The sequence below is a fragment of the Haplochromis burtoni genome, unplaced genomic scaffold (assembly GCF_018398535.1).
Source record: "Haplochromis burtoni strain Fernald_Lab_line unplaced genomic scaffold, NCSU_Asbu1 Contig_319, whole genome shotgun sequence".
Classification (NCBI taxonomy): Eukaryota; Metazoa; Chordata; class Actinopteri; order Cichliformes; family Cichlidae; genus Haplochromis; species Haplochromis burtoni.
The window spans coordinates 179,694-192,642 of NW_024582680.1; the positions used below are offsets into that span (position 1 = coordinate 179,694).

Here is a 12,949-nt window from a genome sequence, read left to right on the forward strand (position 1 = left end):
AAACTTTCTATTCACTATCTTCTTCTTATTCTTTCTTTCCTCCTCTTCCTTTTCCCCCTCTCTCTTCTTCTAGGTTCTAGGAATCGTCTTTTTCCTCTTCCTCATCATGTGGTGTCCCTTCTTTATCACCAACGTCACCTTCGTCTTGTGCAGCAACTCCTGCAACGAGTCACTGCTCCACGACCTCCTCAACGTCTTCGTCTGGGTGGGTTACATCTCCTCTGGAGTCAACCCTCTGGTCTACACCCTCTTCAATAAGACCTACAGGAGAGCGTTCTCCAGCTACATCAGGTGCCAGTACAAAGTCGGGGCCAACGCAGCCAGCCAGGGTTGCAAAACCCTCCTCGTCCCACCGCCATGCCCTTCACACGCCGTGACTCCTCTTCTTATAGGCGATCACGGGAAGGCAGGTGTGGACCGCAACAGTAACTGTCGCAATGGCGGTAGGGGGGATAACGGGAGGCTCGCAGTGGACCCGGAGGACACGACGGACGATGGGACGCAATTCGGAATAACCTCGCAGAGCATTTCGGAGTGCCAGAACATTTGCATGCTTTCAGAAACAGAGCCGGAAACGGAGCTTGAGCCGGAGCTGGAGCCGGAGCTGTCACTCATCAGCTACAGCCCTGCCCCGAGAGAACACACAAGCAGCGTGTGACTGTGTGCATCCGGTCAGTTTTAGTCTTCTGCAACCTGCAGATGCTGTTCCAAGCAGGGCTGGTGCTTGGACACGACAGCTTTTCTACTGGTTTCAACTGTAGTGAGGACTCTTACTGGGAAAAGGACTAGTCTCTGCTGACAAGCCTTTTTCTCCGTACTATGTCCATCAATGTGGAAAGAAACCGGAAGAGTTAATATTTCGGGTTGGAAAGGTAGAATGAAAACCAATATTTCCAGTGTGCTCGTTTTGTAAATGTTGGCTTTCATAACATTAATAGAAAACAAAGGCATCCACCAGGCCTTTACCTATACATCTAAGCACTCATCAGTGGCAAGATGTGGGGGCTCCTCATGGCATTGACAATACCAGCTGAGATCCACTGAAAGGGATGAAGTGAAGAGGTCGGTGGAGAGCCAGCTCTCGTCAACCTAGCATTAAGTCAAGTGGCCCTTCACGGAGTCCCACAGACGCAGGTTACAGAGTCAAGCACCAACCGGGAGGCCACTGGGGTCAAACTACGCCTTCAAGCCTTCACACAGAGTCAAAATGCAGTCCGAGCTCGGGTCCACGTGGATTCCCTCCACACCAAGCAAACTAAACCAAATATATTTTTGTGCCGGTCGAGCTTGACAACAACAGCAGTCCTGAGAGTCATCTGAATGAACCTCTCCAGCATGTTTAATGAAACTATTCAGCCGACAGGAGGGGGATGTTTCTCTGAAGGAAACTGCAGTTGAAGGGTGTCTGAGGGGACCAACATAAAGGAATGTACTACCGCTGGTCTCTGGTGGACTCACAGTGCCATCTAGTGGTCACATGACTCAGAGAGGTCGCCTCTTACCCTCCCCCCTTCTCCTTTATTGGACTGAATAAGGGGGATACAAGAGCTAAGAAACAAGGTGCAGGCCTTTAGCTTAACACAGCTGACAGGCTCTGGCTTCTGTTGACCAACAGAAACACTTTGCAAAATGCTAAATTCACTACTTCCACAGGTTTTTAACTCAAAGCAACCAATGAAATCTTAAATAAAAGTAAAACAGTCTAAAAGGAATGCATTATATGTAATTTTTTTATGTTAAGTTGAACTCTTTTCATGTTTACACTCATTACTCATTCCCACTCTTTTCTTTATACAAGCCAAACGGGGAAATGTATATCTTTTGCATTCAGCCATTAAAACAAGACTACAGTGTAACGTAGCCTCATGCAAATAAATGAAAAGTTTGAGTCAAAGCAGGTTTGATTTTTGATTGATTTGCCACAACTTATATGTGACTTTAATCTTGACTATATCCCAAACTAATGAGCATGCATATCATATTATCAGGTTGCGCATCAGGATTTTCATATCATCTACAAGCACAAATCTTCGCAATTTGATATTCTGGGCATCTGTGAAGGACACATCCTTGAATTGAAAAGAACCTCTGTGTCATCTACTTTAAAAAAGAAAAGAATGAGGGATTTGTATTCAAGGACAGTTATTAATTTAGTCCCGTTTCAGTCATTCTGCAGGCTAAAACCTGCTTGAAGGGTAGAGTGAAAGCCAAAAAAGGAAGAAGTGAAAGAACACTAATGGCTTTGTTTGCATATAAATCAACAAATTTTAGTAATAATCGAAGAATTACACTGAAACTAAAGCTCCAATGATGGTTTGCTTGGCAGTGTTTCAACCCTGCACTGAGTCAGACTCTCTGATCTGCTACAGCTTCACAGTAACTCACAGTTAAGACCAAGTAGCTTTAGATTTCATCCGTGAGACGGACAGAAAGTCGATACCCTAAGAGACAAAGTCCCCAACACTCAGAGCCCTGTCACTCTGACTCCACCTCTCTCACTCCCACTTTCCCTCCTCCCACATTTTTATTGACATCTGACAAGACGGCATGCTTCATCCACTCTGGATGAAATACCTGCAGTTTGATTTTCTCATGAACAAATTCACAAATTTATCCGAGATAACAGAGGACATCATGAGGTAGTTCTAATCGGCCCGATTCTAATTCCTGCTAGAAATACCTCAGCTTTTAGTTTTTACTGTCAAGGCATTCACATTTAACGAACTATCCATTTACAAAATCGATGAAGAACAGCCTGAGATGGCCTGAAAAAGGAACTAGATCTTCAAAAATATGTCTTAGTTCTGGTCGACCGTCACCGCAAAGAAATCCCAGGGTCATAAATCAAACAAAAGACACAGCTCACTGGTTTTACAAACTTGGTTTGGTGTGACAGACCATTAATAACATCTTTGTCAGGAAGAAATAATCAGCAGTTTGTCCAGTCGCTCTCATGGCAGTTTGTAAAACTTCGTGTTAAAGACAAAAATTCCTTCTCTGCACCCTGAACGTTGTTCAAAAACACTCGGCCAACCAGGATGGGATCCATTTGCTGGGACGATTCTGGACAACACCCCTAATGTAGACTATATAATCTTAAGTCAAAGACGCAGTCAAAGATGCAGATAGGTAATACAGCACTCTGCTAGCTTTACAAACCTGCTTGTTTTTATTGATCCAATGTGTCCTGTGGAAGTAAAATACCCAAAATGCTGGATGGAAAACTTGTTTTAAAACAGCAAAGACTAAGTATCTGCAACACTCCGCCTTACAAAAGATATAATACTGTGTGGAGTTTGAAGGTCAAGTTCATGCTTTTCATCAAGAACTTCGCCTCTTAGAAGATAAGATATGAATGTATAAAGAAGATTTAACCTTAAATTAAAAGTTGGGCTAAATTTACTGGAGTTTTTCAAAGTAAAACAAAATCACAGCGCTTCTCCATAAAAGAAAACAATACTAGAAAGATGGCTATTTAGTAGAAAAAAAGACCCTTAAAATGAAAGATGAATACTTTGCATTATTGGAAAATCTCTTTCCATCCACTGTTTCCACTTTATTGACCAGTCTTTGTTCAATCTGCCTCGTTTTTCTAAACGAATACTTTCTAAAACATAATATCTCTGACTGGCTCACACTTAATGACTACTTTTGTATAGTAGATGGCAGTTTCTCTAGAAATCAATATTTGATGTTCTTAATATTCGCCTCAAGCATATAAAAACACTAAGAACTTACAAACACTTGAATGTTTATTGCCCATAATCTCCCCTATGCCCTTCAAAATCAAAGAGTAAAAGGTCAAAGCCTTCAATGTGATCAATCGAACCTAGAGCCTGAGGTCTGCAGCCACCTCTGCATGCAATTAGAATGAACCATAATAGTTCCCTTTGTTCTAATTCTATGCGCCTCTGTATAATTTATCCACTATTTGTATGCTACAGACTTACCCAGTGGGCATTGGCACCACTTTTGTCTCCACAAGGAGAGATCTACATGAGCTAATGTTGGCAAGCCAACAATGAGGTTTGACCCACGAATATCATGCATGTTTAAAGTGTTGTTCAAAAGGTCCTCTCTGCCTCACTTAGGTTTTTGCTTTCTTGTGAAGTACAGGAAAGAAATAAAGAACAAACACAGGGCAATCAACAAAACGCACCATCCAAACAGCATTCGGGCATTTTATCCTCATTGACTTCCCAATTATCACAATAATATGTAAACAAGGGGAAAAACAAGAAAAAAAATAAAAGGAGAAGAGAGGACTCTCTGAACGTGGTTGAAAGGATTGTGTTCCGGCATGGAAAGAGCCGCTGCCAGGCCAGCCAACTCACTATGTCACAATGTAATAGCTCTATGTTTCTCGTGTACCTGTGTGTGTACCGAGCTTGGCTCAAATTGCAGTCTGAGATTGATTCAGAAGCTTTTCTGGGTTTTATTGATTGTGTCCAGCACAGTGGACTGAACCGCGAACGTCCCTGCAGGTGCCAGTCCTGTCCGGACAGCTCAAAGCAATCACTCTGAAAAGATTTCAGTGAAATTCGATCCAGGCCTGGTGTGTATAGACATAGCTGGAGCCGTTTTCTGACAGACTTTCTTTTCAGTACAAAGAAAGAGAGAAAGATTCTTCCCTCTCCGGGAGCTTTTTGGGTTTATGTTAAAGATTAAAGGAAAAATCCCAGAAATGCTACAGCAGTATATAGAAACTCATAAAGGGATGACAATGCGCTGTATCTTGTGTTAGCTGACACATTTTCTTACCTGGTATGAATCATTTTACATTTTCAAGGAATTATGTGTCTATACAGAGACTCAAGGAATGTTCTGACATTATGAGAAATGTGTTTTTTTGCTTTAATTATATGATCATTAGCAAAGCCAGGACACTGTTAGCCTAGGCTAGCATAAACACTGGGAGCAGAGTGAACCTGCTAGCCTTAGCAACACGTCTGAATAATACATAATCTGTCATTTATTATTTATTTAAAAAACCCAACAAGTAGAAGTATTATAAGAACTTCTTTTGTGGCCACAAATTGTGAATTATAGTTTTGAAATTTCAATAGCACTAACTAGCTAGCAAATATTAGTTACTCCATGCTAGCACTTGAAGACAGGTCTGACATGCTAGTGCTAATGGGGGTTCATTTCGTAATTTTTATGATTTTTTTATGATGATTACATCAGAATCTCCTCCTTTTGGTATAAAATGATGCACTATGCCAGGCTTCATTTTGCTGTAAGTGCATATTTTATAACGCATTATGATTAAATAGTATATTTGAATAACACCTGGCACATAAGCCGGGATTATACTTTGTATGTCTGCAAGTAATTTCATCATCAAACAGTGAGTGCAAGGGTCCATGTGGATGTCCCTGTGCTTGCATGCTTTTTGTAACAGCTCTGACTTATCCGAGGAGAAATTGCATGCCAACTATGTAAGCGCCTCAGGTGGCAGACTTCAATCAGGAAAGACTACTCAGTCATCAGGTGTCCACAGTGGAGTATACTCAAGAGCTTAACCTTTTAACATCCTCCTGGTCTCCCCCCAGGGTGGGATTATGGTTGCAATACACACACAATTAATAAATTCATTTTGGCATTGCAGGTATTAGTGTTTGCATTTCTTCCAAATAGGCAGAAATTCTATAGAAAAACTTTGACTTTAACATATCCCTAACCCTACTCTCTAGCATCACCAGATTTATTTTCTAACCTTGTTAAAAGGTTAGAAAATAACATTTTTTTTATTTTCCAGCAACTTATACATAACAGAAGATCTATTCTGTTTGGCAATGTACCCTGTTCATCATGAAGGAGAAGAAAAAGCACTAAAGCCAACCTTAGCAAGCCTTGATTATTTAATATGATCCTGATTCTGTCCGGACTCACTTTGGCCCAGAAAATATCATCCTGACAGTTTTCTGGTGTGATGTAAGCATGTAGCAAAAATATCCTCTGCGCTTTTACATCAGTTCTCAATATTTCAGTCCAAACATAACGCTGGACAAGACTTTTGAAATGCCAACTCATATGAGCACATCCTATTGTGTATATAAAATCATAAAAAACAGCAACAAAGTCAAATGCACATATTTCCCAGAATGTCATAATCTTTACTTTTCTATCTCACGGAAATAGCAATAAATTGCTGCAATTAAACACAAAATAATTCCTGCCATTTCCGGATCATTTGGAAGGATGTCAAAGGGTGTAAGAGAACCCCAGGAGCTCGCAACATGTTACAGTTTTCAGATAAAAATGCATTTGCAAAAATGCTAATCAGACTTTTCAGCAGAGCTTTTTGAAAGGTACTCTGGTTGATCTTCCCAAACATGCAACTCTGTCACTAAACGGCTCAGAAAGTAGCCAGGATGTTCAAGAGTCTGACAAACCCAGCAACTCTAAATCCAATTTCATTGCAGACGACATTCGTTCTCGAGCCCCGAATTTAAACACCCTCTTTGATGCTGGTTTGCATCGACACAGAAATCTGGTTTGTCTCGTTCTTGTATTATCCGGCGTTCGTGGGTTTGAACTTTTTATGCGTTGAACTTTTTTGTGTTATGTAGTGGATGTTTGTTTTTTTGTTTTATTTTATTTTTTTGTTTTTTATACCATTTTAATTGTGAATGTTTGTCTATGACACATTTTTATGAGTTTTTACAATTTATGTCACCATCCACATGATGTTTTTTTTCTGTGTGATGCTGCTATTTATTTATTAAAATATTATTCTAATGTGAGGACAATTGTGTTATTTGTACATTTAGCCACATTTGAATCCATCTTAATGGAAAGCAGCCTGTTTTTGGTGCTTTACTGATGGGCTATAACTAGTTGAAAGTTTTCTTTCGAACTTCTGATTGTTTGATTGTTGGAGTTTCTCTCTCTATTATTGTAGGCTCTTTATCTAACAATATAAAGCGCCTTAAGGCAGCTGTTCTTGGGACTTGGTGCTATTTAAATAAAACGGAATTGACAAGACAAACACATTATGAAACAATAGTGACAAGAAAAGCTTAAGAAACAAACAATAACACTACTTTGAAAGTGGTGGCTGAGATGAATTTCGATTTCTTTCTTTTTCTGTCATCAAACCACAATCATCCCTCCTCTCTGATGATTAACACCTAGCAGTGTAATGTGGGGAATTTGATAATAACAGTACAGGGCCCAACCCCCTGTTCTGACACCTCACTCTGCTCTACTATTATGCTCATTCTACTGCAAACCTCTGCCAATCAGTGGAGGCTTTTATCCAAAGTGCTTCATGAACAGAGCTGAACCTGGAGATAATTAAACTCTTGGCTGTGTTTTAGTTTCATGCTCCATGCAGCGACCCATGTAGTAAAACCCAACATGAGTATTATACTCGTGCTGGCCTGAGTATAGCATTACCGCTTGATCTTGTGCATCTACGGTAAAATATGGTTGTGGGCAATTTTCCTGGTCCGTGCAGGGTTGGTATTAATACTGCTAATCAAATACTCAGTAATTACCTGAACTTCAATTGAGATTTCTTACAAAACACACTTCATTCGATTTTAAAGAGGCTTAAAGCTGTTTGGTGATGGATGACAGTGCTGTGAGCGCGACTTCATGCCTCTCGTGCTCGACTCTATAGTGAAAATATGACCATATTAATCAGCAGTCAACTGAAAAGGTTCCTATTCTTTTGATAGTCTGTGCATAAAGGTCCAGTGTTACTTACACAAGAGTCCACACTGTTACCACGCCAGCATACAGTACACTCATGAATATCATGCTAATTTTGAGCTGTTCTGTTAACTGTTCTTTTTTCCGGTTGGGATGACTGTGCAGCATCTTTAATGATTTTTTTTTTGAAAGACGACCACCACTGAACAAGACACACAAGCTGAAACGTCAAGACTGGGCCAAGAAATATCTCAAGACTGGTTTTTCTAAGGTTTTATGGACTGATGAAATGAGAGTGAGTCTTGATGGGCCAGATGGATGGGCCCGTGGCTGGATTGGTAAAGGGCAGAGAGCTCCAGTCCACTCAGACGCCAGCAAGGTGGAGGTGGAGTACTGGTTTGGGCTGGTATCATCAAAGATGAGCTTGTGGGGCCTTTTCGGGTTGAGGATGGAGTCAAGCTCAACTCCCAGTCCTACTGCCAGTTTCTGGAAGACACCTTCTTCAAGCAGTGGTACAGGAAGAAGTCTGCATCCTTCAAGAAAAACATGATTTTCATGCAGGACAATGCTCCATCACACGCGTCCAAGTACTCCACAGCGTGGCTGGCAAGAAAGGGTATAAAAGAAGAAAAACTAATGACATGGCCTCCTTGTTCACCTGATCTGAACCCCATTGAGAACCTGTGGTCCATCATCAAATGTGAGATTTACAAGGAGGGAAAACAGTACACCTCTCTGAACAGTGTCTGGGAGGCTGTGGTTGCTGCTGCACGCAATGTTGATGGTGAACAGATCAAAACACTGACAGAATCCATGGATGGCAGGCTTTTGAGTGTCCTTGCAAAGAAAGGTGGCTATATTGGTCGCTGATTTGTTTTTGTTTTGTTTTTGAATGTCAGAAATGTATATTTGTGAATGTGGAGATGTTATATTGGTTTCACTGGTAAAAATAAATAATTGAAATGGGTATATATTTGTTTTTTGTTAAGTTGCCTAATAATTATGCACAGTAATAGTCACCTGCACACACAGATATCCCCCTAAAATAGCTAAAACTAAAAACAAACTAAAAACTACTTCCAAAAACATTCAGCTTTGATATTAATGAGTTTTTTGGGTTCATTGAGAACATGGTTGTTGTTCAATAATAAAATTATTCCTCAAAAATACAACTTGCCTAATAATTCTGCACTCCCTGTATTTAGCGAGTTTTCAGACCCCTTAGCGACTTTTTTTCTAAAAAAAAGTCGCTAAAAAAAGACGTGAAAGCGCGTATCGCTTTTACTCTCAACAAGCAGCGGGTGCTGTAACGCAGTCAGTTCTTCTTTTACTCTTATGCTGTTTTGTGGATCACAAGGTTTAAAACTACTTATAAACACACACACACAAAGTAACTCCACCAGAGTGCCTATTTCGGGTCACTTTTGCCGGTCCAAGCCCGGGTAAAGGAGCAGGGTTGGAATTGTGACATTAAAAAAAACAATAATTGCTAAAAGAAATTTAATTTGTAGTTCTAAATAAACTCTAAATGCATTTAGGACGTTTTTTACTCACTTTATGTCTCTTCCACGGTTCCCCCAGCGGCACGAGGGAACAGGGATGGACACAGGCGCAGAAACCAACCCGGAAGCGAGGTGACTGAAAACAAATGATTTATTCCGCCCACAGGTAAACAAAGGTAAAACATAAAGCGACGCCACCACACTAGTGGCGCGTAGGGTTCGTCGGGGATAATGAGGGCGACCTAGACACCTCTAGGAGACAGCTGACAGCGGGGACAGCGGGGAGGTAGAAACAGGACTAGGCAGGGGCCGGGGGCACTGGAACAAGAGGAGATCACGATCAGAGGGATCCAGCAGACAACCAACAATCCTCCGCAGTTGAATTGAATTGCCTTACTTGGTTTCAGATGGAGGGGACAGGTGGGGGGAAAATCCGGAAGCGGTCGAGGCGTGGGGAGGCAGGCAGGTGAGCGGTGGGCCGGCAGGCCACGTTGTGTAAGCAGCTGGCGGCCCCGGTCCAGGAGGATGGGAGCGAGGGGAACAAGATCTCCACTCCGGGTGCTATCACTGAGGACAAGAAAGGACAGGTGAGTCATCACACGGCGTTAAGACAAGGTTTAGGATGCTCCACAGAACTAACATGGGAATAGCAGATACTCAGGCGATGAGGGGTTGAGAGCGCAGGTCTGATATACCGCTGGCACGATTGCTCACAGGTGGTCAGCCCGGGAGGGGCAACCGGACTCCGCCTAAAGGAGGAGGAGCCGCTGTCTGAGACCTGCAGGTGCCCAACCAGACCATGACAGTTATTTCTCTCTCCAACAACATAGGTTACAATTAGATTAGATTAGCATGAACAATTATGCAAAAGGCGATGACGTCATTTAGCGACTTCTAGCGACTTTTAGGACAACCAATAGCGATTTTCCTTACTGAGGAGTTGGCAACACTGCCCCAGGGAAACATTTGCCCAAACACCTTGAAGAGGACACAGGCAAGAAAGGTGAGTAATCATTATCTTCAAACACTTATTTGCACCACTTTTATCCCTAGATTTCACACACACATTTGCATTAGTTTTCCTTACTGGTAAACCTTAATCACAATCTCAATCACCATTCTTCTCTCCTGACAGACAACCACCACATTCCTTGATGAGGAGCAGCTGTGCAGGATCTGAAATAAGGCTACCAACTGATTTTAAAATTCCCAATAAATAGTCATAAATAAACTTCTTGTGTGCAAATCCATGCTTAAAGTGCAATGCTAAATAAAGTGCTTGATAAGGTGCTTTTAATAAAGTGAAAGGTGTGCTCTAAAGTGCTATACAGATAATATAATATAAATAAATGTAGTAAGGGAGTCCTCTTCCTTACACACGACCAGTGTTGGGACTAACGCGTTATTAAGTAACGCGTTACAGTAACTACGTTATTATTGTGGTAACGAGCACGGTAACTAGTTATTATGCCAAAATCAGGAACGCGTTAGTCGTTACTGGGATTTAGATAGGCTCGTTACTCGTTACTTCGTGTGGTGGCTATCGCGGAGCTTCCACAGATTCAGTAACATTAGCAAGTGGTGGAGGCCAGCAGGTGGATGAAGGAAAAGGGACGCAGAAGGAAAAGAGACCCGAGGCGGCCGCCGGTCCAAGTGTGAACTGAACTTCAGGTAAGAAGTTATGACCTGCAGTCTCTCTGGGTCAGATATGAACCAAGTTTAGGTGGAGTTTATTTTCGTTATTCTGACTTTTTCCGTACTGCGTGCTAGCTAGCATGACGGAGTTTCTATACAGCTGGGTGGTGCTATGAAGTTATGATGTTGAACTTTATTTTGTTCATAAGTTATTAGAGTTGCCAACCGTCCCGTCTGGTATTCAGAGAAAATATTACGCGTTTCTTATTGAGGTGAAAAGGAACAGTTTGTCCCGTAATTCAGCTACAATGAAAAAGACACAAAGCTGGAGTTATTCTGTGTCTTTGCTGCACAGCTGCCTCTTCTTCTCATTCTCCCCCTCCCTCTCCCGTTTCTACTTCATCATGAAAACTGATCAATGATCAGCTGATCGGCTCTCTTGTTTGTTTATCGCCCACTTTGCGCCGAAAGAGGAAACCAGCGGATGTCGCGCTAAACAACAGCAGCACGTTTAAGCTTGATCAGCTGTTGTTAGAATTTATTTAATATTAATTTCTAGTATCAGCTGATGTTTGCTGGAGCCACAGCTGAAAAAAGCTGCTGGTCATGATATGGTTTGGTTATCTGGTGAGAGGGAAACATGAAGATGAAACCAGGAGATGTCCTTACTGGATCATCAGAGCTGAACAGGTGATGGAGAAACAGGTTTACCTTTTAGGTGACATGAATGAGTTGAAGGGAAGTTATGAACTGTTTCTGAGAGACAAATAACACCAGGATCCTTTTTTAGGTAGCTGACAGCTGGTAACTGTGCAGGGGCGGGTCTAGCAAAGTGTTGCCAGGGGGCAGGTAGGGCATTAACAGGGAGAGGGGGGCACAAAGAAATACTTTTCTTTCTTATTCTCATTTAAAATGTCTGCTTTTAAAAAATAATTATCTGAATCTTCAACAAAGATTGATAGATTGTGTTACCTACATCTTCCTATTCAGAAGGCAGAATTTCGAGTTCTGAGTACAATCGAAAGCACCACGACTGCAGTTTTTGTGTTGGATGTAAAAGGCGCACATGACTCTGTGACGTAGGCTAGAATCATGGCAGCAGTCAATGACGGTCCAGGCGTGGGATTTCTCTCGTGGAAATATGCACATTATCTTTTCCTTTCTATTGGTAGGTGGCACAGTGCACTTGTGGCAAGTAAGCAAGCTAGAAGACTGGCAAAGTTATGGAAGCAACACATTAACAAGAGAATTCTGAGTAAAACCAAAGTTACTTTCCCTAGTAACTAGTTACTTTGAAAGTAACGAGTAACTTGAAGTAACTGAGTTACTTTTGAGAGAAGTAACTAGTAATGTAACTAAGTTACTATTTTAAAGTAACTTACCCAACACTGCACACGACAAAAACATATCTTTCAACTTTTCGTTTATTATAAAACTGGGCTGTTTTGGGAACCTGGAATGTGAATGTGCCTGTCTCCTAAGCACTCTGGGTCCACTTCTTTGGTTAAAATATGCTATAGACTATAAATAAAATAGACGAGACAGTCAACACAAAACGGTTCAGAGATTTGTCATATTGCATGTTTGAGGTATGCGGTTCTGTTCCCCCCCCCCCTAACAATTAATTTAAAGGTAGTGGCGTCAGCGTTAATCTCGTTAAAATGACTTTAACGCCATAACGCGATTAACGCGGCATGGGGCTGCACGGTGTCAATGCGTTAGCGTGGTTAGCTCGTTAGCGTGGTCAGCTCGTTAACGTGTTAGCACCGTCCGGCCCCACCACAGGGCGATACACTGACAGCACTACTTAAAGCAATTCAGTTCAATTTTCAATTCAGTTTTATTTATATAGCACGTAATCACAACAACAGTTGCTTCAAGGGGTTTATATTATATTATTTATATTGTAAGGTAAAGACGGTACAATAATACAAAGATAGCAGAGAAAACACCAACAATCTATGAGCAACAGTGGGAAGGAAAAACTCCCTTTCAACAGGAAGAAACCGCTGGCAGAGCCAGGCTCAGGGAGGGGCGGGGCCATCTGCTGTGACCAGTTGGGGGTGAGAGAAGGAAAACAGGATAAAGACATGCTGTGGAAGCGAGCAAAATATTAATAATGTGGGCTCATTTCAGTGGGCGACACACTG

At 41.7% G+C, this 12,949-nt stretch overlaps 1 protein-coding gene across 4 annotated transcripts in view; it reads left to right on the top strand.

Moving 5' to 3' along the window:
- htr2cl1 (5-hydroxytryptamine (serotonin) receptor 2C, G protein-coupled-like 1) overlaps positions 1–6,603 on the top strand; it is a 161,547-nt gene extending 154,944 nt beyond the window's left edge. For all 4 annotated transcript variants that reach the window (XM_042228353.1, XM_042228351.1, XM_042228352.1 and 1 more), the window contains one exon: positions 74–6,603. In XM_042228353.1, coding sequence (XP_042084287.1) covers positions 74–658 — 585 coding nt within the window. In that variant the 3' untranslated portion in view covers positions 659–6,603. The remainder of the gene's footprint in view (positions 1–73) is intronic.
- Positions 6,604–12,949: the final 6,346 nt, after the last annotated feature.